The 27,151-nt window shown below is 45.8% G+C and overlaps 1 protein-coding gene across 2 annotated transcripts; it reads left to right on the top strand.

The window, feature by feature from the left end:
• The first annotated feature begins 877 nt into the window (after nucleotides 1–877).
• DUS3L (dihydrouridine synthase 3 like) lies at nucleotides 878–24,688 on the top strand. 2 transcript variants are annotated; one of them, XR_011600468.1, is made up of 13 exons: nucleotides 878–941; nucleotides 5,246–5,543; nucleotides 6,829–7,410; nucleotides 8,647–8,688; nucleotides 11,539–11,691; nucleotides 13,327–13,443; nucleotides 15,699–15,764; nucleotides 18,365–18,475; nucleotides 18,865–18,961; nucleotides 20,168–20,243; nucleotides 21,713–21,901; nucleotides 22,957–23,144; nucleotides 24,264–24,352. XR_011600468.1 is itself a non-coding variant. In XM_070944737.1 (13 exons), the coding sequence occupies exons 1-13, from the start codon at nucleotides 907–909 to the stop codon at nucleotides 24,570–24,572; spliced, it is 1,968 nt and encodes a 655-aa protein (XP_070800838.1). In that variant the 5' UTR covers nucleotides 878–906; the 3' UTR covers nucleotides 24,573–24,688. The 2 variants fall into 2 exon arrangements, 1 of the variants encoding a protein (XP_070800838.1); XM_070944737.1 differs by lacking the exon at nucleotides 22,957–23,144 and adding an exon at nucleotides 24,500–24,688 and having other exon boundaries at nucleotides 24,264–24,392.
• Nucleotides 24,689–27,151: the final 2,463 nt, after the last annotated feature.

Here is a 27,151-nt window from a genome sequence, read left to right as displayed (position 1 = left end):
AGACGTTGCAGGAAGAGCCTTGCTAAGACCCTCTGGGTCCCCCCAGAGACAGAGGGGAGAGCAAGACCCCCTCCCCAGCAGAACCAAAAGTGGTGCGGGGGACATATACATCTCTCCAAAGCAGTCTTTTTCAGTCTAGGCCTCTTTAAGATGGGTGGACCCCTACTTTCCCCGGCTACTAGGGAATTCTGGGAGTGGGAGTCCACCCATCTTCAAGCTGCCCAGGCTGGTCGAAGAAAAAAGAAAGAAAATCGCTGATCCAAAAGGCTGTTTTATTGGGCATCCCTGCTTGCTTTGGTCGCCCCTTCGGTAAAACGGGTTCTTCCTCCACGCTGACTCCGCTGCGGTCTTTAAATGCGAGTCAAGACTCCAGTCCTCATGTTTCTGACTACAGGATTAGCAGAACGCCTTTCGAGGCATCGCGAGCGAGCGAACAACCGTTTACCTCAGAGTTGGCGCCTTTTTTTTTTTTGGCTGACTTCCGGCCGGAGTCCCGCCCTCGTCGCCGCACATCCGGCGGCTCTTTTTCCCCCTCATTGGCTGAAAAGGGAATCAATCCCGGCGTGAAGGGCGGGCGGCGGGAGCTGAGGGGACGAAGCCGAGGGAGATATTTCTTTCTACGGAGAAAATATTGACTCCCTTTTCTTCTACCGTGGCTAATTAGACATTAATTAAATGAATTAAATTTAGCTGCAGAAGGAACGTGTGTTTTTCCCGCACTGGGGATGGGGGGAGGGGAGGGGAAGCGCCTTCCCGCGCTTTTCCAGCCTCGGAAGCCCCGCCCGCGGCCACCGTTATCCGCGGAGGCCAATTCCTAGAACGGCGCCCTGATGTATCCGGGGGCGCTCTAGGCTCCCTACCAGGAGCTGCAGCGCTTCCGGGTAGGTCGGGGAAGTCAAGCCAGCCATGGAGGCGGCCGGAGTGGCTCCCATCCGAGCCCAGTGAGTACGAGAGCCCCGGGGTTTTGGCCTACCTCTCCGACCGGGGAGGCTCAGCCTTTCTCTGCCCCGGGCCTTTTCCCCCCGCTTCCTTCGCAGCTCTGGGAGCCCTCCTTGTGAGTTCCTCGGAGTTACGACCCTTGGCCGGGTCCTTCCAGGCCTTGGTGTGTGTGTGTGTGTGTGAAATGGGTCAAGGGATCCCCCTCCCCCTTTTTCCCAAATCCCTGTGGAACTGTCCCCATGAGCAGGGCGGGTTGGACTAGAAGACCTCTTAAGGGCCCTTCCCATGAGGGGTGGGGGGAGGAGGAGGGTTGTGGAGCCCAGTGAGTAGGAGAGAAATAAAATTTTAAAAAAATCCTTGGGAATTGCCCGCTTGTTGAATAGATTTTGGGGGGCGGGCAGGTGACAGGATGGGATATAAACTGGCAAAAGACATTTCTTTACCAAAAAAACCTCCAATTAACAGAGGGGTTATACTGAAATACTAGAATTAAGTAGAAACTTGCTAATTGTTTCCTGCAACATATATACATAGATAACATATATTTGTCTTCTTAAGTTTTTGCCGGTGTGCATATGCAAAAAATTAAAATCTCGGGTGTTTTCCCGCGTCATTGTAAACAAGTTGGTTAAAATATTTAAAATCCTGGTTAAAATCCCAGCTTAAAATCTTCTAAAAATCCTTACAGAGCACTCTGCAAGGTCCTTTAAAACCTCAGCTAAAATCCTACCAGTGACTTTAAAAAAAGTTTTTCTTAAAGCAACGTTTCGACAGGCTCACAACCCTGTCATCTTCAGGCTCTGTTTCATTTAGAAGCTATGGGTTTTGAGCTGGGATTTTAACCAGGATTTTAAATATTTTAACCAACTTATTTACAATGACGCGGGAAAACACCCGAGATTTTAATTTTTTGCATATACATATATATATATATATACACATCTCTCTCGTCATCTTCAGGCTGGTGTCTTCGGCTTCGTGCTTGTGCGAGGAAAGCTTTCCTCTTCTCAGGTTTTCGCAGGTGTGTGTATGTAAAAGGTTAAAATCTCGGGTGTTTTCCTGCGTCATTAAAAGTCTGTTAGTTAAAATGCTTAAAATCCTGGCTAAAATCCCAGCTCAAAATCCTCTAAAATCCTAACAAAACACTTTGTAAGGTCTTTTAAAACTTTGGCTAAAATCCTAATCAACACTTTAAAAGCTTCTAAACTGAAAAGATGATGACAAGTTAGAGAGCTTGTCGAAACGTTGCCAAAAGAAATTTTAAAGCGTTGGTTAGAATTTTAGCCTTACAAAGTGTTTTGTTAGGATTTTAGAGGATTTTGAGCTGGGATTTTAGCCAGGATTTTAAGCATTTTAACTAACAGACTTTTAATGACGCGGGAAAACACCCGAGATTTTAACCTTTTACATATATATATATATATATATATATATATATATATATATATACATATATATATATATATACATATACATATACATATATACATTACATATACATATACATATACATATACATATACATATACATATATATAGCTGTAGAAAAATCTTGGCTACGTAGGAAAAACCTGGCTATAAGAAAAACACACATAAAACCTACAAAAAGTAAGAGAAAAGAGATATATATGTATATATGTATGATATATGATGTCTTTGTATACCTGCATGCTGTAAATATTTGTTTCCTGTGACACTGACATATATTAAGCCCTTTGTAGCAGTGTTGGATTTCAAATTTTTTTTACTATCGGTTCTGTGGGCATGGCTTGGTGGGTGTGGCAGGGGAAGGATACTGTAAAATCTCCATTCCCACCCGATGAGCTGGCACTATGGCACTCAACATGGAGAGAAGTAAGCAGTGGGGTACTACCAGTGGTAGGATTCAAAATTTTTTACTACCAGTTCTGTGGTCATGGCGTGGTGGGCGTGGCTTGGTGGGCGTGGCACAGGAAGGATACTGCAAAATCCCCATTCCCACCCCACTCCAGGGGAAGGATATTGCAAAATCCCCATTCCCTCCCGATCAGCTGGGACTCGGAAGGCAGAGAATAGATGGGGGCGGGGCAGGTCAGAGGTGATATTTACCGGTTCTCTGAACTACTCAAAATTTCCGCTACCAGGGAAATAAAATGAATAAATTTATGAATAAAATTAAAACTACTCCAGGACTCAAAAGATAGAGGAGGAACAGCACTCCCGGATTGGGAACTTTATCACCAAGCGGCAGGACTTGTATGGGTCAAAGACTGGATGGAATTGAATAATAGCAGAATATTATCCATTGAAGGTCATGACTTACAAACGGGCTGGCACTCTTTTTTATGGGACGAAAGGTATAAATCACATACTTATTTTAAAAGACACACAATTAGGAATGCTTTATTACCAGTTTGGCTAAAAACTAAAAAACAACAGTATACAAAAATCCCGATCTGGCTTTCACCCTCAGAAGCGTTAAAACACCCTGACCTTACAGAACCCAAAAATATAATTAGATATAAAGATTTAATTGATCAACAAGGAAAATTGAAAACCAAACAACAATTGGAAACAGATTTGAATAGAGAAATCGGTTGGTGGACTTTCTCACAGATTCAATCAAAACATAAGGAATATATAAAAACATTTGAAATATGTAAAGAGAAGCAGGAACAAGATAAAATTATATTAGACTCCGAAGAGAAACTAATCAGGAAAATTTACAAATTCTTACTGCGATATAAGATGGAGGAGGAAATAGTTAAAAACACGATGATTAAATGGATGCAAAATTTTAAATATTCAATAGAGTGGGAGAAATGGGAAGAACTCTGGCAATTGAACACAAAAACAACATTGGCGGTGGCATACAAGGAGAACCAGCTAAAAATGTTCTATAGGTGGCATATGTCGCCTACAAGATTGGCCAAAATTAATCCGAAAAATACCTCAGTGTGCTGGAAATGTAAAAACCCACAAGGCACCTTTTACCATCTATGGTGGACATGCCCGGCGGTGAAGAAATTTCGGTCCAACATCAAGAAATGGCTAGATCAAATTACCAAATTACAGATATACAAGAGACCCGAAACCTTCCTCTTAGGAATCTTCACAAAACCATATCCTAAAGAAATAAAACACCTGTTAATACATATCCTAACGACAGCGAGGATAATATATGCTAAAAATTGGAAACTGGAAAAAATCCCAACGGAAGAAGAAATAATAGATAGATAAAATTACACAGTGTGCTGAAATGGATAGGTTAACAAAAGAGCGAAAGGAAAAGGAAGAGAGAGAATTTTATAAAGTTTGGAATAAATGGTATCAATGGCATAATGTTACTACTGAAGAATCACAACTAGAAGTAAGATAGAATAGAAATACAATTGTGCATACAAATAATTCCCTACGGGCAGATAAACTTACAGAGAGAAACTCTAAAAGTAAAGATACAATTTAAATGTATGATATATAGATTACTAAAGTAGAAGTCTTAGAGAAGAGAAGAGAGGGGAGGGAGAAATGGTAAAATGAAATTATTAAGTTAAGATTTAGGGGAATAAGTACAACCGTATTACTTGAAAGACCAATACGAAATAAATGTTCCAAAAGACTGATTTACTTATAAATTATTCATTGTATAATGTATTTATATGGTTTTTTTTTGTTTTTCTTATGTGTTTTATATATGTTTTAATAAAGTTTATAATTTTTTTTTTAAAAAAAATCCGCTATCAGTTCTCCAGAACTGATCAGAACCTGCTGAAACCCACCTCTGCTTTGTAGTTATAACACAAACATGCCACATTTGACTAACTTCCTGGATTGTTATTGGGGTCTGTTGTGAAGTATCTTGCATTTGTCAAACTATAGGTTCCACCTTTGGATCAGAGCCTTATCTCTCCCCCTCCTGCCTTGATCTTTTAAGCTCCCCCCACTCCAGGGGGCTAAATAGCCAAGTGTGAACACAAAGAGGATGATCAGGAAGAGATAACACTAATGATGCTCATTAAGAGGTTCTACCCTGTTTTTTTTGGGGGGGGGGGATACAGAAACCAAATTCCAGGGGATACACAAATCAAAGATGCCAGAACTGGAGGTTTATGACTTTCCTAAACAACATAAAAGGGGTTCACATTCCTTCTCTTGTTTGTAGTTGTTACTTGCATGTATCTTGTATGTGTTTGGAACAGCTAACCATTGAAGCTTAATCAAGATTAAATGCTATTTTACTCAAGCCTCTGTTTAAGTTTCTTGTTTGACATTTATGAGCTTAAACGTATTATTATTATTGGACCTTACACAACCTTTCTCCCTTGAGATACCGCTGCACGAAAGAGGACTTCCACGCCCACCTTGAGAAGGAAGAGAAGCCGAGGAAAGATCCGGATGGAGCCAAGAACGACCTTCAGGCCGCCGAGCGAGGGGAGCCTCCTGCCAAGCTGCAGAAGGTGGAACTTGATGGGGCCGGAGAAGAGAAGCCCGCGGAAGTTGCCGTTGCCAGTGAGAGCGCCCCAGAGCCTCCGGGACGGAAGAGGCTGAGAGGGCAGAACAAGAACCGACATTGCATGAAGCCGACTCACTACGAGAAGCAGCGTTTGTGTCCCTCCGTGGTTCAGGTAAAGTTGTCTTAACGCGTGGCACACGCCTGCGGACGAGTCCACTTGCTGGGCCTTGAAACAGTCTTTCTGGCTTAAGCATTCACATTCCTTGGGCGGCTTCAAAACGGACCAAAGGGTTCGGTTTTAATGGCTACATAGAGGTAGTCCAAAACTTAACGACCAGTCACAAATATTCTCTATACTCCTCGACTTAACAACCATTCATTTATTGGTTGTTCAAAGTTACAAGAAGCTGAAAAATGACTTATAGCCATTTTTCACACTTATAACCATGGCGGCATCCCCATGTGGTCAAAATTGAGACGCTTGGCAACTGGTGTGTATGTATGATTGTCAGGAAGTTTCTCCTTAGTTCTAAGTTGCTTCTCTCCTTGGTGAGTTTCCATCCATTGTTTCTTGTCCTGCCCTCTGGTGCTTTTGAGAATCAACCCCCTTTTTTTGGGGCAGCCCTCAAATACTGGAAGACTGCTATCATGTCACTCCTAGTTCTGTGAACTGGAGAGCGCACAGAGATTTCGGAAGGAGCTTGCGGTCCGAGCAAGCAAAAGGCTGAAAGAATTTCACTAATAGTCGGGAGACCCTAAGAGCCAATTGGCAAGGGATCAGTCCAAAATGGAGAAGAACATATTAGCTAAGGGTGACAGGTGACCAAGGGGGTTGGTGAGACAAAGGCCTTTTGGTTGTGGTGGAATCAAATTGAAAATCATCTGTGTAAAATATAAAAGATTTTAAAAGTCTGTGGAGATTCTCAGCCATTCAGGACATGGTTGTCCCAAAGGTGCTTTTTTCAGGAGGCAACTGGACTTCCTTTGAAGACGTTTCGCTTCTCATCCGAGAAGCTTCTTCCGTTCTGACAGGATATTGGGGAACGGAAGGATTTATAGTCCTTGCAGACAGCTGGTCATTTGCATCCTTTTAGAGAGTCGCTGAAGCACTTGGAGGTTTATCTGTGTCCTCAGGGTCACAGGACTACAGGAACCAGGAGCACCACTCAGGTGATTCTGAGGACGCAGGTAAACTTCCAAGTGGCCTCAACGACCTTCTAAAAAGAATGCAAATGACCAGCTGTCGGCAAGGAGTATAAATCCTTCCATTCCTCACCCTCCAGTCAGAGCTGAAGAAGCTTCTTGGATGAGAAGCGAAACAAGAAAACTCCAGTTGCCTCCCGAAAAAGCACCTTTGGGACTATAAAATTTTGATTTTGATTTTTTAATTTTAGGGGAAAAAAAAAAACCTAGTTTCTGCCAGTTTTCCCCATCGCTTGTCTTTTCTCTCGCCAAAGGAACGTCTGGAGAAATGCTTCTACGGCTCCAGCTGCTGCTTCCTGCACGACCTTAAGGAGTACATGGCCGCCAAGCCCCCAGACCTCGGGGGCCGCTGCCTGCTGTTCGAGACCTTCGGCCGGTGCACGTACGGGGCCACCTGCCGATTCGCCGGAGCTCACTTGGGAGAGGGCTACAAGAACCTGGTGAACGCCGACCTCCTGAAGCAGTGGGAAGGGAGGCTGGCGGTAAGAAACGGCCTCAGCAAGGACGTCCAGCAGCAGCTGCGCAAGAAGAAAATGCCCTTCACCAGATCCAGCGAGTACCTCCGTTCCCTGGGCAAGACCCACCCGGCCAGGAGGTCTGGCACCCAGGCTGCGGTGGCAGAGACGGGGGTCTCGGACTGCTCTGCTTCTGAAGGAACCAAGGAGCCTGAAACGGCCAGGTTGGAGGCACCGAACGGTTCTAACCCATCGGAAGGAGTAGGATCTGCTTCGGAAACCGCGAAGACGCCGATTCCTCCAGCAGAACCCGTTCTGGAAAGAGTGGGCGTGGTGACGGATGAAGACACGGTGAAACTGAGGCCATCTGAGAAACCCAAGGTAAACCAGCCCAGGAAGGGGCAAGGGATCTGTCAGTCCATCTACTATTTTATTTAGCCAATCCATTTATTTACTATCTCTTGTTTATTCTATTCTATCTTATCTTTCTGACTGTCTTTATCATCTATCATCTATCATCTAAGTTTTATCTATGTGCCTGTATCTATGTCTATCACCTCATCTATTGCCTCACTTATCTGTCTTCTATCTGTCTGATCTCTCTATTATCTAGCTAACAGTTGACAGACAGATAAAAGATAAGATGATAGGGATCTATCTGCCTGCCTGTCTCTTATCATTTATTATCCAACTTTATCTCTCTGTCCCTATCACCTCTATTATCTGTTATTTAACTTTTATCTATCATCTATGTTTTTCTCTCTGTCTGTCTGTCTGTCTCATCTATCTATTGTCTAACTCAGAGGTCTTCAAACTTGGCTTCTTTAAGACTTGTGGACTTCAACTCCCATAGCTGGCTGGAGAATTCTGGGAGTTGAAGTCCACAAGTCTTAAAGCTGCCAAGTTTGAAGACTTCTGGTCTAATTTATCTGTCTCATCTCTATTATCTCTTAGACAGATAAGATGATAGATCTGTCTGTCTCTGTTACCTATTGTCTGTCTAGCTTTATCTCTTGTCTATTATCTCTCTATTTAGCTTTTAGCATCTCACTTTATGTCTCATCTCTATTATCTGTCTGTCTAATGTATCTATTATTTAACTTACCTATCTGTTTCATCTCTATTACCTAACTTAGATGATAGATAAGATGATCTATCTGTCTCTGTTATCTATTGTCTATCTAGCTTTATCTCTATTATCTCTCTATTATTGAACTTTTATCATCTATCTCTGTTTATGTTTCATCTCTCTCATTCTCCATCTAATTTAGAAACTGCTCACCTCCCTCACAGAGAGCTTTAATAGTCTTCCCGCTCTTTCCAAATTAAGTTTAGATTTTGCACAAAGAAAAGAAAGGGAGCCAGAAAGTCGCTCCACCTGTGACCCCTTCCTCTGGCTGGTATCTCCTTTCAGGCAGAGAAGAGACTTTTGGGAGGGGTACCCTCCAGGGGCTGCTGTGTTTTGCATCGTTCAACAACCCCCCTCCCACACACATCCCTGCACCGTAACAAATGGCAGAGTTTCTGCCAACTGGGCTTTGTTGAGTAGGAAGCAGATTCCCCACGATGCGCAACTTAGCCTTCACACATTTCTCTCTTCCTGTGTTTCTCTTCCAGTTGGATCTGCATGGCAAGCTCTATTTGGCCCCTCTGACCACGGTAAGGAGGCCTCCTCCTAGTGGAGGTTTGCCAACACAAACGCTAGACAGCTGAGGATGTGAGCTCAGGTCAACATGCTTATGGGGAAGCCAGGAGAAAGGGTGAAGCAGGAATCCCAGAAGAGCTTTTTCAAGAAACAACCTGGACTTTCTGTTTTTTTTCTTTGAAGACCTCTCGCCCAAGAAGCTTCTTCAGCTCTGACAGGATGGCGGGGAAGGGAAGGATTTATACTCCTTGCAGACAAAACTGGTCATTTGCATCCTTTCAGAGAGTCCTTGAGGCTACTTGGAGGTTTTATCTGTGTCCTCAGGGTCACCTGAGTGGTGCAAATGGGGGTGGAGCCTCCTTGGAACTGCTGATGACATCATCTATCTCCGGTCTACAACACGATCCGTTCAGCAGTTCCAAGGTGACCCTGAGGACACAGGTGAACCTCCAAGTGGCCTCAACGACTCTCTGAAAGGATGCAAATGAACAAGGCACCTTTGGGACAACCAGGGACCTGGATGGCTGAGAATCTCCATAGACGGATGAAGCAGGAGAACAGCTGAGCTGGCCTACCTACTTCCAGAATGGGATGGAGCAAATATTTATCTTCCCCCCACCCCTTCACAATGCTTCCTTCTCTCCTGAAGTAATCCATGGATCCCTCCTCTGCTTCTCCCTGTCCCACTGGATTCTGCATCCCCCACCCCCAAATCTTAGGGTTTTTTCCTCAGTGTCCCAAAAGTACTTTCACACACACACACACACACACACACACACACACACACCGAGGCAACTGGACTTTCTGTGTTTTTCTTTGAAGACATTTCGCTTCTCACCCAAGAAGCTTCTTTGGGTTTTTTCCCTTGGGTTTCTCGGCGAGAAAGGTGTTCTCCCTCCCCCCCCCCCCCCAAATTTCACAAATCCTTAGCAGGACAGATAGTCCTTGACTTACAATCATAATTGAGCCCAAAATTATGAAATTGGCCTACTTAGACTGACCCAAATTTTTAAAAAGTCCATAATTTAAGACGTCTGGAGAAGCAATCATTTCATTCTCCTGGAGGAAAAAAAGCAGATCTGAGGGTCAAGCGTATCTCCCAGATCCCATGGCCGGACAGAAGATGCTCCTTGGAAGGTGGACAACACGATAAGTTGTTACTAACTTCACAACCGCAGGGATTCGCTGAGTGGCCGTGGCAAGAAAGACGGTAAAATGGGGCAAAACTCCCTTAACAGCTGTCTCGCTTAGCAATGGAAATTTGGGGTTCAGTTGTGGTCGTGAGTCAAACAGTACCAATGTTATAAAAGATCAAAGCAAATAAATACAACTGTTTAATTAACAGAAAACTAGCTAAGATGGGGCAGGAGCAGGCGGGGGGGGGGGGTTAGAGTTGGGGGTCTTTTATTTCATTCCCTAACCACCTCCAGAATGACTCGTCTCCCATCAGGGCCCCAGGCCAAATTATGGGGGTCCTTCAGGAAGGCCAAAAGGATGGGTGAAGATCTCGGGGTGCACAAAGTTCCAGAGGGTGGGAGCCATAACCTAAAAGGTTCTTCCGGACCCCCACTGGCTGGGATTCCTTGACCGACAGAGTCTGCAGCAGGCCCCTTCTGATGGGGCGAGTAGGGTGGCCTGACCCCATTGGTGGAGGGAGACGCTTCTTCAGAAACCTGGACAACCCCCCCCCCCCTTGTCCCCAGAAGCCACATTTCTCCTCTCAATTAAAACCTTTTTATTAGTTTATCAAAGTACAAAATACGTAGGGGAAAAAACATGGAAAAGTAAGAAGAGGAAGGGGAAAGGGGGGTGTAGTATAATGGAAGCAACAAAAATAAAGGAAAAAGGCACCAACTTCCGACTCTCTTTGGCACAGTCGAAGGTAACATTACAACTACAACTTTTTGTTTTTACACAGCAATGTGTGCAAGCCATTTCTATAACAATAAGCTAGTTTTGTACGTATAAAATGAGTAGGTACATATACGCAGGTATGCCGGGTTTTTTAAAGTAATGCTGAACAATATTTTAAAGTTGGTAAAATAGTATGGACTAGATTTGAAAATAGGAGAATGAATGATGTATTATTTCCCACAGCAAGGGAAGTTGAGATGGTTAATTTATAAAAACAGAATCAGAGTTCCACTTTTTTGCCCCACCCCCACCCCCACTGCAAACACAAAAATCCAGAAGCAATTTCGAACTAGAGACAAAATTAAATACAATCTCTTATTTTGGATAAAAGAAACATTTTAACCATCTCACCTTCCCTTGCTGTGGGGAATAATATATCATTCATTCTCCTACTTTCAAATCTAGTCCATATTTTACCACCTTTTAAAATATTGTTCAGCATCACTTAAAAAAAAACCTGGCATACCTGCGTAGACGTACCTACTCATTTTATACATACAAAACGGGGGTGAAATCCAGCAGGTTCTGACGGGTTCTGGAGAACCAGTAGTGGAAATTTTGAGTAGTTCGGAGAACCGGCAATACCACCTCTGACTGGCCCCAGAGTGGGGTGGGAATGGGGATTTTGCAGTACCCTTCCCCTGCCATGCCCACCAAGCCACGCCCACAGAACCAGTAGTAACAAAATTTGGATTTTCACCACTGATACAAAACTAACTTAAAAGTTTTCTAACCATATATCGTTTTTTTTTTTAATCCATCCTAATGAATTAAACCATATTTAAGTCCCTCCCTCCCGCTTATCTTCATAGAACAGAGCCCTTTTCTTCTCGGGAGAGACCATCAAGTCTCTTTTCCTAAACACGTTCTCGGCTTTATTGATATCCATGATGCGAATCCATCCTGGCTTGCATTAACCTCCCTCCCTCCTTCTTCCCTGCCGTTTTCAGTGCGGCAACCTTCCCTTCCGTCGGATATGCAAAGGCTATGGGGCGGACGTCACCTGCGGAGAGATGGCGGTGTGCACCAACCTCCTTCAGGGACAGTCTTCCGAATGGGCGTTGCTGAAGCGCCACATGACCGAGGATCTCTTCGGGGTTCAGGTAGCTTCCTGGGGCAGAATGGGAATTGGGTCCCCGGGGGCCGAGGGAGCATTGGCTCAGGTTGAAGCTCTATCTGCTTCTGGCAGACGACGCCTCTCCCTGAAAAAGGGAGACCAGCAGAAACGGAGGCTTCCCATGGAGACGATTGCAGGAATTGGATCTGTCTAGTTCAGGGGTCAGCAACCTGCAGCTCTGGAGCCGCATGTGGCTCTTTCATCCCTCTGCTGCGGCTCCCAGTTGCTGGTCAGCTCCACAATTCATAAGCCCCTGAAGGCAGGACAGGAAGCAACGGATGGAAACTCATCAAGGAGAGAAGCAACCTGGAACTAAGGAATTTCCTGACAGTTAGAGCAATTAATCAGTGGAACAGCTTGCCACCAGAAGTTGTGGGTGCTCCAACATAGGATGTTTTTTAAGAGATTGGACACCCATTTCTGTGAAATAGTGTGGGGTCTCCTGCCTGAACGGGGTTGGAGTAGAAGACCTCCAAGGTCCCTTCCAACTCTTGTTATTCTGTTATTTTATTTTATTCTGTTCTGTCTATTATGTTCCACAATACAAAAAAGGATGATGAGACTCTGGAAAGAGTGCAGAGAATGATTAGGGGACTGGAGGCTAAAACATACGGTTGCTGGAATTGGGTATGTTTAGCTTAATGAAAAAGAGAATGATAGCATCTCCCAGTATTTGAGGGGCTGCCCCAAAGAGGTGGGGGGGGTATCCACCTGTTCTCCAAAGCCCCTGAAGGCAGGACAGGAAGCAACAGATGGAAACTCATCAAGGAGAGACGCAACCTGGAACTAAGGAATTTCTCCCCGGATGTACACTATATTCAAGCCAGAATGGGCAAAAAGCCAGCTGCTGCCTCAGATCAATTTAAGTACCGTATTTTTCGAGTATAAGATGCAGCTTAGTTTTTGGGGAGGAAACTAGGGGGAAAAATTCTGCCTACCAGGTATTCACCTGGCTAGCGTCCTTAGCCTGGTCAGCTTCAGCACATTAGTTCGCTCGCTGGTTTTGAGGTTGGGGCTGCTTGGGGCTAAAAAACAGCTTCTAAAGCACAGCTGATCGTCGGAGGGAGCGCCAGAGGAAGGGGTAAGAGAAACCAGCCCTGGGTAGCCATTTTGGGCACCGTGCGTTCACGCTTTCAGCCTCCAAGCGTATCACATTTTCGGGCAGCGATGTGCTTTGGCGATCCCCGCAGCCTTGAAGGGCTCTCAAACGGAGCATTTGGAGGCTGAAAATGCGACGTGCAGAGCCCAAAAACACCAGCCGTTGTCGGTGGCAATCTCTGCAGCCAGGAAGAGGACGCGCGGAGGCCGAAGGGTGGGGGCCAGCAGGCGGGAAGAATTACATTTGGAGTATAAAACGCACCCAAATTTTCGGCCTGTTTTAAGGAGGGGAAAAAAATGTGTCTTGTACTCCGAAAAATACAGCAAATCATTGCTGGTGTAGAACGAGATACGCCTGAAATTGTCGGAACTGACAATTTCTGAATGGTCTGAAACAATGTAGGGTCTCCTGCTTTTAGCAGGGGGTAGGACTAGAAGACCTCCGAGGTGCCTTCCAACTCGGTTATTCGGTTTAGGGGCTCCCTTGCGCCTGGCTAACTTTCGGCGTCTCCTCTGTTTGCAGCTGGAAGGAGCCTTTCCAGACACCATGACTAAATGCGCCGAGCTCCTGAACCAAAACATTGAGGTGGATTTTGTGGATATCAATGTGGGATGCCCAATTGACCTGGTCTATAACAAGGTAAGTGGTCGTTTTGGGCCAGTGTACGGCTGCCTTGTATTGGCTGTGGCTCAGTGGCTAAGGCGCTGAGCTTGTCGATCGAAAGGTCGGCAGGTCAGCGGTTCGAATCCCTAGCGCCACGTAATGGGGTGAGCTCCCGTTCCTTGTCCCAGCTTCTGCCAACCTAGCAGTTCGAAAGCACGTAAAAAAATGCAAGTAGAAAAATAGGGACCCCCTTTGGTGGGAAGGGAACAGCGTTCCGTGCGCCTTTGGCGTTGAGTCATGCCGGCCACATGACCACGGAGACGTCTTCGGACAGCGCTGGCTCTTCGGCTTTGAAACGGAGATGAGCACCGCCCCCTAGAGTCGGGAACGACTAGCACAGATGTGCGAGGGGAACCTTTAGCTTTACCTAATAAAGTGTAGCTCCTGTTCCAATGGGCTGACGGCTTAGAAAGCCAGCCCAGCGGAGTAGACATCCAAGAGGATTAATCCACTTTCAAACGTCGGCTTCTCCATCTCTTGACCCACTCGGGAAATAGAATGGAAATGGGTAAAGGAGGAGGTATGCAAAAAGAAGCCTCTGGACCTGTGCTTCTGTGTAGGTTGAGGTGGTAACGTAAGGCCGCAGCGGATATGCCGCCGTAACTCCGTATCTTGAAATCGGGCCTTGAGAGGAATGATAAAACGGCTGCCAAGGAGAAAGGGGTGTGCCCATTTCCAAAATGGCTGCCTCGCAGACAGCAGTCACTGAGCCCTACCATCAAAAGAGGAAAATATTTGTATCTCGGGGTTAAAACTGTGGGGTCCTTGCTGCTCTCTGAGCTTGGTGGTATTCCTGCAGACGTTTCATGACCCAACAAGATCATCAGTGCTGGAAGGAAGTGGGGGTCGCTCTCGGCTTATATAATATTGGCTTCTCCTGTCCGTCTCCCCCCCCCCCCCCCCCGGTCAACGGGTCCTTCTGACCAGCAAAGTCAACAGGGGGAGCCAGAGTCACTTAACCAGGTTGCTAACAATTGCAGTGGTTCGCTTAACAACTGTGGCAAGAAAGGTTGTAAAATGGGGCAAAAATCACTTAACAGCGAGCGCAGTGGTTAGAATGCAGAATGGGAAGCTGACTCTGCCCACTTGCAGGAGTTCGATCCTGACCTACTCAAGGCTGACTCAGCCTTCCATCCCTCTGAGGTCGGTAAAACGAGGACCCGGATTGTTGTGGGCAAGAGGCTGACTCTAAACTGCTTAGAGGGGGCTTTGATGCACTTTTTTTTTTTAATTTGATTTATATGCCGCCCTTCTCCGAAGACTCAGGGCGGCTTACAATGTGCTCAGCAATAGCCTTCATCCTTTTGTATATTTATACAAAGTCAGCTTATTGCCCCCACAAACCGGGTCCTCAATTTACCTACCTTAGAAAGGATGGAAGGCTGAGTCAACCTTGAGCCTTGGCGAGATTCGAACCCTGCAGTAATTGCAGGCAGCTGGTCTTAATAAGCTTAATAACAGGGTGCCTTAAACCTCTGTACTACCAAGGCTCTTTGAAGCGGTATATAAGTCTAAGAGCTAAGTGGGAAGGAAGGAAGGAAGGAAGGAAGGAAGGAAGGAAGGAAGGAAGGAAGGAAGGAAGGAAGGAAGGAAAATGCAGCATTTATTATTTATTTATTAATCATATTTCTATGCCGCCCACTCTCTGAGGACTGGGCGGCTTACACCAAAGACAGTATACGAAATAGCATATTGCCCCCCAACAATCTGGGTCCCCAAAGTTAGCATTGCAGGCTAACTTTGCCCAGAGCCAGGAATTCAATCCTGACCTGCTCAAGGCTGACTTAGCCTTCCATCCTTCTGAGGTCGCTAAATAAGGACCCAGATTGTTGGGGGCAAGAGGCTGACTCTGTAAAGTGCTTAGAGAGGGCTGGAAAGCCCTGTGAAGCAGTATGTAAATCTAAGTGCTTAGTGCTATTGTTATTAACAACTCTCTGGCTTAGCAAGAGAAATGTTGGGCTCCATTGCGGTCATAAATCGAGGACTACCTATATGGGAGACGGTGAATTGTAATCCCAGCCTAGCCATGAAAGACACCTGGCTCACCTTGAGCCAGTCACTCGCTCGCTCTCTCAGTCTAACTCACCTCACGCGGGGGGAAGGGGAGGGCAAATGAGGAAATACTTATTATATTCAAAGCCTTAAATGGTTGATAAGAAATAATGCAGGCAGCCTATTAGATAAGTAAACAATCTCTGAACGCTTCGCCCTCTTTTCCTTTCCCTTCTCAGGGTGGCGGATGTGCTCTGATGACCCGAACCAATAAGTTTGAGCAAATCGTCCGAGGCATGAACTCCGTAAGTCGGCCGATTCACGCAGCGTTCAATGTCTGCTTTTCCTAACCACTTGAAACTCTTTGTGTGTGTGTGTCTTTTCCTAATGGCTTGAAACTCTCCTGTCTTAACAAAATGAAATTCAACGGTGGAAAAAGCAAGGATCTACATTTAGGCAAGAAAAACCAAATGCACAGGGACAGTATATATGTGGTACCTTGCTCAATAGTAGTAACTGTGAGAGGGACCTTGGAGTCCTAGTGGACAACCACTTAGATAGGAGCCAGCCGTGTGCAGCAGCTGCCAAAAAAGCCAACACAGTTCTGGGCTGCATAAACAGAGGGAGAGAATCAAGATCACGTGAAGTGTTAATACCACTTTATAAGGCCTTGGTAATAAGGCCACACTTAGAATATTGCATTCAGTTTTGGTCGCCATGATGAAAAAAAAGATGCGGATACTCTGGAAAGAGTGCAGAGAAGAGCAACAAGGAGGATTTAGGGGACTGGAGGCTAAAACATATGAAGAACGGTTGCAGGAATTGAGTAGGTCTAGTCTAGTGAAGAGAAGGACTAGGGGAGACAGGAGAGCAGTCTTCCAATATCTCAGGGGCTGCCCCAAAGAAGAGGGAGTCAAGCTATTCTCCAAAGCACCTGAGGGCAGGACAAGAAGCAACGGGTGGAAACTAATCAAGGAGAGAAGGAACCGAGAATGAAGGAGAATTTTCCTGACAGGGAGAATAATTAACCAGTGGAACTCCTTGCCTCCAGAAGTTGTGAATGCTCCAACACTGGAAGTTTTTTTAGAAGAGGTTGGACAACCATTTGTCTGGGATGGTTTTCTTCCTGAGCAGGTGGTTGGTCTAGAAGACCTCTGTGGTCCCTTCCAACTCTTATTCTATCCCATCTTGCTGGGCTGCATTTCAGGAAACATGCACAAAATATGTCAGGGACTCGATGGTGTGACGGATCAGGCCCTGTCCTCTCCAGCTCGTGTGTTTTTCCAGGTCTAACTAGATGGGGTCTGTAGCTTGAGTCGTCCTATCCTCTTCTTGTGATCTCTTTCGACTTTACAGAACAGATCCCTGGGTCCTTGCCTTGTTCAAAAAACAGCAGATTCAAAGAAAGCAAATTCTATCAAGCGTGGGATTCCCAAACAGACTTGCCCCAGCTGTGATGACTCCTCCAGACGCTTCCCCAGATGCCTCTTCAGATGTCAGTTCGGAGGAGGATGAACCAGTCCTGGGCACGTCAGGAGGGGAGTTGGTCAGTGGTTCCAAGCAGCGGTCTGAAGAGGGATTTGGCTGAAGCACAACTGCAGCCAGGCAGCTCTGAGGCTTCAGGTGGGGAAAGCAGGCAGCTGCAGCGATGATGATGATGAGGAGGAGGAGCTGCCTTCTGCACCCGATCGAAGGACCCGCAGGGCAGAGAAGAGGCAGGAGCAGAGGAGGTCAGGCAGAGTGCTCGCGAGGAGGCAGCCTCGCCCTTCCCGATGGGCTGCCCCAGAAGCTGACTCTGTAGCACAGCAGAGAGGGGGGGGGGGAGCGATGCTGGGAACGACGTGTTCATTTCCTAGCTGTGTGTTTTCTGGTTGTCATGATTCCAGCCTTGCCTTGGATTGGCCCCGTGCCTTGGCTTTGGTTCGTGCCTTGTGAACTCCGGACTTTGCTTGCCTCGTGAAACCTCTTGAGCTGTGGATTTAATTTCGCCCAGTGGATTTATCTGGATTGGGAAACTTTCAAGTGCCTTGTGGACTCACTGGCACAGTGCTCTCTGGACTAGCCTCGGTCTGCTTTTGGCTGGACTTAGAATAGAATAGAAGAACAGAGTTAGAAGGGACCTTGGAGGTCTTCTAGTCCAACCCCCTGCTTAGGCAGGAAACCCTACACCACTTCGACAAACGGCTGTCCAACCTCTTCAAGTTGTTCCACTGATTGATTGTTCTAACTGTCAGGAAGTTTCTCCTTAGTTCTAAGTTGCTTCTCTCCTTGATCGGTTTCCACCCATTGCTTCTGGTCCTGCCCTCTCGTGCTTTGGAGAATAGCTTGACTCCCTCTTCTTTGGGGCAGCCCCTGAGATATTGGAAGACTGCTATCATGTCTCCCCAAGTCCTTCTCTTCATTAAACTAGACATACCCAGTTCCTGCAACCGTTCTTCCTATGTTTTAGCTTCCAATCATCCCCTAATCATCTTTGTTGCTCTTCTCTGCACTGTTTCTAGAGTCTCAACATCTTTTTTTACATCGTGGCAACCAAAACTGAATGCAGGATTCCAAGTGTGGCCTTACCAAGGCATTATAAAGTGGTATTAACCCTTCCCGGGATCTTGATTCTATCATTCTTAATTCTCTCCCTCTGTTGATGCAGCCCAGAACTGTGTTGGCTTTTTTGGCAGCTGCTGCACACGGCTGGCTCCTATCTTCATTGGGACAGTTCTGGGTTTTCAGCAAAGGGAGTTGCAGGGGAATATTAAAACAAACCCAGTAACCCACCCTTACATGTGTGTGTGCTGTATGTGAGTGAAGGAGTGGCTGGGGAATATTAATAAACGCAGTAACCCATGGTTGCGTGTGAGTGGGACAGCACACCGGCTCGATTTTTTTCCTCTTCTCTTTTCTCTCTCAGGTCCTGGATGTTCCCCTGACGGTTAAGATCAGGACAGGCGTGCAAGAGAAGACGAACCTGGCTCATAAACTGATCCCCAACCTCCGAGAATGGGGAGCCTCGTTGGTCACGGTATAGGATGCTCTGCTTTCCTTGCTCCGGTTGGGATGGAGGCCTGGTTACTCGCCTTGGCAAATCTGAGTGCTAATTCTTCTTTGGCTGTCCCGCGTCGGGGGGGGGGGGGGAGGGGGGGGGCGGCTCAGAGGGGAAGAGGGGGGTAGCATTCCTGTCCCGTCCTTCCTCTTCCTGGGAGTTTCTCTAGCAAAGGTTTGGAGAAAGAGAGAGAGAGAGGGAGGGGGAGAGAGAGAGAGAGAGAAGTGGAACCTGCTGTGCTGCTTTTATTTAGAGCAGGGGGGTCTACAAGCTCCCAGAATTCCCCAGCCGAGCAGGCGTGAAGGCATCCAGGCCTTGCCGTGTTTGCTTCATCCATGCCAACTGCGCCTTTTTCTGCCCCTCGTTAGCTCCACGGCCGATCGAGAGAGCAGAGGTACACAAAGATGGCAGACTGGGCCTACATAGCGGAGTGTGTCCAGGTGGCCAGCCCCATGCCCCTCTTCGGTAAGTGGCGGGCGGCCAGTTCCGGCATTTCCTAGTCCTTTTGGGTCAGCCCTTGCAGGATACTTCAACAGGCATCGTTTTTAGCATGGCTTTGCTTGCTTCCCTTGAATTAGACTCTTCTGTCTGTCTGTCTGTCCGTCCATCCATCCATCCATATCTATCTCATCTATCTATCATCTATGTATCTATCTAATGTACCTCGCTTTCTCTCCTTATCTATCAATCATCTATCTATCCTATTTGTTTGCTGTCCATCATGCCACAAGGTGACTCTGGGCGGCTTACAACATTAAAATGAAAACATAAGTAAATGAATAAATGTTACACACATCCATATATTTATATATATACACACACACACACACACACACATATATATAATTCAACTTACAACAGTACATTTGGTGGCCTTTTAAAGTTACAGCAGCACTAAAAATGGACTTTTCGCAACCCCATGTTACCGCATCCCCATGGTCATATGGTGAAGATTCAGACGCTTGGCAACTGACTCACATTTATGACGGTTGCAGCATCCCAGGGTCACACGCTTCTCCTTTTGTGACCTTCTGACTAGTAAAGTCCATGGGGGAAACAAGATTCCCTTAACAAACTTAAGTGTTAACTAATTTAACGACGGCAGTTGGTTCCCTTCACAACTGTGACAAGAAAGTTCATAAAATGGGTCATAATTCACTTAACTTCACTTTCACTTTTATTAGATTTCTATACCGCCCTTCTCCTGAAGGACTCAGGGCGGTGTACAGCCATATTAAAACACATGTAATTTACAAAATTTAAAAACCATTAAAATCAAATATACAAAATTTGGCCCACAAATTAAAAGCTAACAACTGTCTCGCTTAGCAACAGACATTTTGGGCTCTACCGTGGTCGTAAGTCGAGCACTACCTTACCTGTACATCTCTCTTCGCACAGAAAGGAGGATTGGGAACAAGTGCCTTTACGACCTTTCTTGCCACACACCATTGTTAAGTGAATCACTGCGGTGAAGTTAGCAACACAATTGTTCAGGGGATCTGGCTTCCCCTTAACTTCGTTTGTCAGAAGGTCACAAAAGGGGTCACACGACACCCCCCCCCCCGGCGACACTGCAACCGTCATAACATCTCTTCATTTATTTATTTTTCCTTTAACTTTTCGGATTCATATTTATTTATTTATTTATTTATTTTTCTTGTGGCGCAGGAAACGGCGATATTTTTTCTTTCGAAGATGCTAACCAAGCCATGCAGAGCGGAGTTTCAGGGGTCATGATTGCACGGTAAATGGTTTCTCTTCTTCCAGCCTCTAATATAAAAATAAAAATAAAAAACTTCCATTGCTTAATGGGAGAATTCAGAACGGGTTCCCTTGCTTCCATCCAGAAGATCGCAAGCTCATCTCCTCCGTCACGTATATCCGTCCTGCGGGGCTGGGAAAGGCAGCTCCCTGTAGCCCTTGTAGAAACTGTACCAGCTCACAACCGAGTTCCTCCTAGAATAACAGAGTTGGAAGGGACCTTAGAGGTCGTCTAGTCCAACCCCCTGCTCTTTGTGGAGTAAGGAATCTCTTTGTGGAAATTTAGAATTAGGAGCCCTCCTGTCCTACCACCTCTTACAATACTAGACAGCACAGTATCAACAGTAGAGTCCTTCAACTTTCTAGGTTCTACCATATCGCAAGATCTAAAATGGGACAGCTAACATCAAAAACGTCATCAAAAAAGCACAACAAAGAATGTTCTTTCTGCGCCAACTCAGAAAGCTCAAACTGCCCAAGGAGCTGCTGATCCAGTTCTACAGAGGAATTATTGAGTCTGTCATCTGCACCTCCGTATCTGTCTGGTTTGGTTCTGCAGCCCAACAAGACAGACAGAGACTTCAGAAGATAATTAGAACTGCTGAAAAAACAATGGCTACCAACCTGCCTTCCATGGAGGACCTGTATACTGCACGAGTCAAAAAGAGGGCTGTGAAAATATCTACAGACCCCTCGCATCCTGGACATAAACTCTTTCAACTCCTACCCTCGAAACGACGCTATAGAGCACTGTACACCAGAACAACTAGACACAAGGACAGTTTTTTCCCGAACGCCATCACTCTGCTAAAGAAATAATTCCCTCAACACTGTCTATGCTCTGGGATGTCAAACCATTTAATGGGGCTGCATTACTTATTGCCCTTCTCATCTTTCCTACTCCCTACAGCCTTATCATCTTATGACTATAACTTTATTGCTTGTATCTTGTGATTTATATTGTTTTATTTAGCATCCCACTAAATAACTGCTTATTTAGTATCCTAGAACTATCCCCGAGTGTTGTATCTTATGATTTATGACGACTGTATTTTACCATCGTGATTTGTTTTATTTATTTATTTATTTATTTATAAAATTTGTATGCCGCCCTATCTCCAAGGACTCAGGGCGGCTCACAACGACCATCGACCAAGCGACTGTTAAAAACAACAAATACACACAAAAAATAAAAACGTTTTTAAAAAAATTTAAAATAATTCATCCTTCGAGCTTCTGCACCTTGTGCAGAAGACAAATTCCTTGTGTGTCCAATCACACTTGGCCAATAAAGGAGACAAATTCCTTGTGTGTCCATTCACACTTGGCCAACGAAGAATTCTCTATTCCAGGAACGGAAGCCCCCCCCCCCACCACCACCTCAACCCTCTCCCATTTTTGACGCGCTCCACAGATTTTGAATGCTGTCACGACTGTTGTTCTTGGTCACAGGGGAGCCCTCATCAAACCTTGGATCTTCACCGAGATCAAAGAACAGCGGCACTGGGACATCTCTTCCAGGGAGAGGCTGGACATCCTCCAGGACTACACCAACTACGGCCTGGAACACTGGGGCTCGGACACCCAAGGCGTGGAGAAGACCAGGAAGTTCTTGCTGGAGTGGCTTTCCTTCCTCTGCAGGTGGGTGAGCACTCCTGTACCTTCGGCCGGATGGTCATGGTGGGCAGGAATTAGCTGGGAGGGACTCAAAAGGTGCTTTTTCAAGAGGCAAGTGGACTTCCTGGCTTTTCTGTTTCCTTTGAAGATGTTTTGCTTCTCATCCGAGAAGCTTCTTCAGCTCTGACAGGATGGTGGGGAAGGGAAGGATTTATACCCCTTGCAGACAGCTGGTCATTTGCATCCTTTTTAGGGAGTCTTTGAGGCCACCTGGAGGTTTGTCTGTGTCCTCAGGGTCACCTGAGTGGTGCAAATGGATGCGGAGCCTTCTTGGAACTGCTGAAAGGACTGTAAGAAGGCTCCACTCAGTGGTGCCATTTGCACCACTCAGGTGACCCTGAGGACACAGACAAACCTCCAGGTGGCCTCAGCGACTCTCTAAAAAGGATGCAAATGACCAGCTGTCTGCAAGGAGTATCAGTCCTTCCCTTCCCCACCATCCTGTCAGAGCTGAAGAAACTTCTCGGATGAGAAGCGAAACTTCTTCAAAAGAAAAAAACCCAGAAAGTCCACTTGCCTCTTGAAAAAGCACCTTTGGGACAACCAGGACCCAAATGGCTGGGAATCTCCATAAACATTTACCGTATTTTTCGGAGTATAAGACGCACCTTTTTCCCCCCTAAAAGGGGGTGAAAATTTAGGTGCGTCTTATACACCGAATGTAGCCCCGCCCATCCGCTGGCCCCCACCTTTTGGCCTCTGCCTCCCAGCAGTTACCTCTTTGCAAGCAAACAGCAAGAAAAAACAGCTCCTTTCAGCTTCAGCACAGCCTAATTAGCACAAGTTGATTGGATCGGCCTCCCGACTCTCAGCTGATTTGCTCTCAGCTGTTTTGCGCAGGGCTCTGCTGCTTGCTTGCAAGGAAGAAAATTGCTGGAGCAGATTTTTTTTGCCTTGGGCTAATCAAGCTATGCTGAAAACAAAAATGAAAGTAAAGTTGTTTGCTGTTTGCTGCAATGAGGCAAAATTGCTCAGAGGCAGAGGGAGATTTCTTTTTCTTCTTTTCCTCACCAAAAAAGGTAGTTGCGTCTTATACTCCGAAAAATACAGTAGGTAGTAGGGATGAGAATTTTCTGACATCAGAGGCTGAACGCTGGCTGGCGAGAACACAGCAAGAGAGCTACTGATGGGGCATATTGCCGGTAGTCCTGGATTTACGACCACAACCAAGCCCGAAGGTTCTGTTGCTAAGCAAGACAGTTGTTAAGTGAGTTTTGCCCCATTTTACAATCTTTTTTGCCATGGTTGTTAAATGAATCACTGCAGCTGTCACACGGTTGCAAAGTGAACCTGGCTTCCCCGTGGCTTCTTCTCAGAAGGTTGCAAAAGGGGATCATGTGACCCCGGGACACGGCGACCGTCGTGAATATGAACCAGTTGCCAAGGCCCTGAATTTGGATCACCTGACTAAGGGGAATGCTATAAGTGCGAAAATCAGTCATAACTCAACTTTTTCTGGTGCCTTTGGATGGTGCAGACATTTGCATCCTTTTTAGAAGGTCATTGAGGCCACTTTACCTGTGTCCTTGAGGTCACTTTGGAACTGCTGAACACGGACCGTGTTGTAGACCGGAGATAGATGATGTCGTCAGCTGTGCCAAGGAGGCTCCACCCCGATTTGCACCACTCAGGTAACCCTGAGGACACAGATAAACCTCCAGGTGGCCTCAACGACTCCCTTAAAGGTTGCAAACGACCACGATTTCTACTCCTTGCAGACAAAGCTGGTCATTTGCATCCTTTTTAGAGAGTCGTTGAGGCCACTTGGGGGTTTGTCTGTGTCCTCAGGGTCACCTGAGTGGTGCAAATGGGGGTGGAGCCTCCTTGGAACTGCTGAACATCCTGCGGAAAGCACAACTCCACAACACAATCCTTTCAGCAGTTCCCGAGGACACAGGTAAACCTCCAGGTGGCCTCAGTGACTCTCTCAAAGGAAGCAAATGACCAGCTGTCTGCAAGGGGTATAAATCCTTCCATTCCCCAAAGGTGCTTTTTCAGGAGGCAGCTGGACTTCCTTGTTTGTTTGTTTGTTTTTTTGTTTGAAGACGTTTCGCTTCTCGTCCAAGAAGCTTCTTTAGCTCTGACTGGATGGTGGGGAAAAGCACCTTTGGGACAACCATGACCCATGAATGTCTACAGACTTCCGTTCCCCACCATCCAGCCAGAGCTGAAGAAGCTTCTTGGATGAGAAGCCAAAACATGAAGGAAACACCCAGAAAGTCCAGTTGCCTCTTGAAAAATCACCTTTGGGACAACGGTGACCCCGGTGGCTGAGAATCTCCCTAGACCTCTCATTTCCGGCTGTTTTTATTTTCCTCTTGCTCAGGTACATCCCCGTGGGCTTGCTGGAGCGCCTGCCGCAGCGAATCAACGAAAGGCCCCCTTACTACCTGGGCCGAGACTACTTGGAGACCTTGATGGCTAGCCAAAACGTGGACGACTGGATTAAGATCAGGTACGAGGGAGCTCGAACCGCCCCTCGCCTCGCCTTACCTTTTGAATTCCTCACATCCTCAATAATTCAAGTTTCTTCTTCTTTTTTTCTTTTTTCTTTTTTTCCAGCGAGATGCTGCTGGGCCGCGTCCCTGCCAACTTCTCCTTCCTGCCGAAACACAAAGCGAATTCTTACAAATAGGACGGCTGAAGGAGAAGCGACGACATCCTCCGTCTGCTGCTTACCTGTCTTGTTTATTCAAATCATTAAAAGAAATTTTTCCTTTTTTTAAAAAAAGAAAAAGACGAAAAAAATCACCTGACTGTTGGCTACGTTCATTGCTTCCCCAATCGGCCCCCGTCCCGAAGGACCTTGTGTCTGTGGGTGGGTGGGTGGGTGGCTCTGCTCCCTTTGCCTGGCCGCTTCTTGGGATGCCCCGATTTACAGATTTACAGGTAGTCCTCGGCTTACGACCCACAATTGAGCCCACGGTTTTCACTGCTAAGTAAGAGGGTCGCTAAGTGAGTTTTGCCCCATTCTGCAACCTTTCTTTCCACGGCTGTTAAGTGAAATCACTGCAGTCCTTAGTAAAACACGGTTCTCAAGCGAATCTGACTTTGCTTGGGGATCGCGTGACCCGCGGGATACTGCAACCGTCATAAATACGAGTCAGTTGCCAAGAATTCTGATGGTGTGACCATGGGGATGCTGCAACGGTCGTAAGTGTGAGAAATGGTCCCAAGTTGGGGGTTTTTTTCAGTGCCCGTTATAACTCCAAACTGTCACTAAAGGAGTGGTGGTAAGGCAAGGACTACCTGTATTTATGTCCCGTCTTCATCATCATTATTATTTAAATTATTATTATTGGTTAATCTTTAGTGAGATTCACAGCCTTTGAGGCTGGTTAATAGCTCAGCAGCTCGAGTCCTAACCGAGGACCTAGGAACTGTTAAGGTATCGTCGGAGGATGTAAGCTGTTCCGAGTAAGGTGGCTTTTTGTAGAGTCAAAAATTATTATTATTATTATTATTATTATTATTATTATTATTATTATTATTATTATTATTATTAGTTAATCTGTAGTGAGATTCACAGCCTTTGAGGCTGGTTAATAGCTCAGCAGCTCGAGTCCTAACCAAGGACCTAGGAACTGTTAAGGTATCGTCGGAGGATGTAAGCTGTTCCGAGTAAGGTGGTTTTTTGTAGAGTCAAAATGTTCAAGTCCGGCAAATTTAGAATTTCTAAATAGCGGGGTAGCCCCCTGGGTATTGCTCCGAGGGCTCCAATTACAATCGGGACAACACACGATTTCTTATTCCACAGTCGCTCAACTTCAATTTGTAAGTCCCGGTACTTTGTGATTTTTTCTTGCTGCTTATCTTCAATTCGTGCATCACCAGGTATTGCAATGTCAATGAACCATACTTTTTTCTTTTCAACTATTGTTATGTCAGGTGTGTTGTGGATCAAGTGCCTGTCAGTCTGAATCCTAAAGTCCCACAAGATCTTGAGTTTCTCATTTTTTCTCTCTTAAGTTTCTCTCTTATTATTATTTATATATAATATATAATATATATTTATTATATATAATAAGTTTCTCTCTTCTTCTTCTTCTTCTTCTTCTTCTTATTATTATTATTATTATTATTATTATTATTATTATTATTATTTATTGGTTAATCTTTAGTGAGATTCACAGCCTTTGAGGCTGGTTAATAGCTCAGCAGCTCGAGTCCTAACCAAGGACCTAGGAACTGTTAAGGTATCGTCGGAGGATGTAAGCTGTTCCGAGTAAGGTGGCTTTTTGTAGAGTCAAAATGTTCAAGTCCGGCAAATTTAGGATTTCTAAATAGCGGGGTAGCCCCCTGGGTATTGCTCCGAGGGCTCCAATTACAATCGGGACAACACACGATTTCTTTTTCCACAGTCGCTCAACTTCAATTTGTAAGTCTGGTACTTTGTGATTTTTTCTTGCTGCTTATCTTCAATCCGTGCATCACCAGGTATTGCAATGTCAATGAACCATCCTTTTTTCTTATTTTTTTTTAATATTTTTCTTATTATTTTTCTTATTATTATTTAAATAATTCAAGGCAGGAAACATACTTAAGTATACGTAGTCCCCAGCTTTTCATTTAGTGACTGTTCAAGGTTAAAACGGCCCTGAAAACTGTGACTTACGACCGCCTTTTCCCACGGCCCTTCCTGCCAGGTGATCAGAATTCAGACGCTTGGCGAACGGCTCGTACTTAACGACGGCCGCGATTCTCCCGGTGTGTGTATGTGTGTCACGCCGATTCCTCTTTTGCGACCTGATGAACAAAGTCAAGGGGGAAGATTCACTTCACCATCATTTTAAGAACAGCGATTCACTTAATGGCGGCGAGAAAGATCGTAAAACGGGGCAGAACCCACCGAAGTGTCTCCCTTCGCAACATAAATGTTGGGTTTCCGTTGTGGTCGTAACAGGAGGACTCCCCGCTACTGTTTCCCACACAACAGCCCTGTGAGGTGGGCTGGGCCGATTGGTTTATTCATTTATTTATTTATTTATTCAATTTATATACCGGTTAGATCGGTTGAGGCCGATCTCTTCACTGCCCGGTTGAAACCCCACATGATAAACGTTAAGAGGGGAGAAATCGCCTCTCCACCCCAAACTGCTGCTCTCTGAGGGTCTCCGCTCCATCTTCTGCCCCTCTGGTAAGGGAAGGGCTCTCCGCGCATCCGCCTCAATGAGGACTAGCCGCCCTCGGGGTCTCTTCCCTCTCCCTCTCTCG

Source organism: Pituophis catenifer, unplaced genomic scaffold (assembly GCF_029215685.1).
Source record: "Pituophis catenifer annectens isolate HBS135680 unplaced genomic scaffold, rPitCat1.0.hap2 SCAF_1, whole genome shotgun sequence".
Lineage (NCBI taxonomy): Eukaryota > Metazoa > Chordata > Lepidosauria > Squamata > Colubridae > Pituophis > Pituophis catenifer.
The sequence above is the reverse complement of the archived record's forward strand: the minus strand, read 5'-3'. Positions and strand labels throughout refer to the sequence as shown.

Excerpts from the sequence above, each read along its gene's own strand:
- DUS3L (XM_070944737.1), top strand. The coding sequence starts at position 907 with ATGGAGGCGGCCGGAGTGGCTCCCATCCGAGCCCA. Across the intron at positions 8,689-11,538 it reads ATTTGGCCCCTCTGACCACG|TGCGGCAACCTTCCCTTCCG; the intron begins GTAAGGAGGCCT and ends TGCCGTTTTCAG. Across the intron at positions 18,962-20,167 it reads CAGCCCCATGCCCCTCTTCG|GAAACGGCGATATTTTTTCT; the intron begins GTAAGTGGCGGG and ends CTTGTGGCGCAG.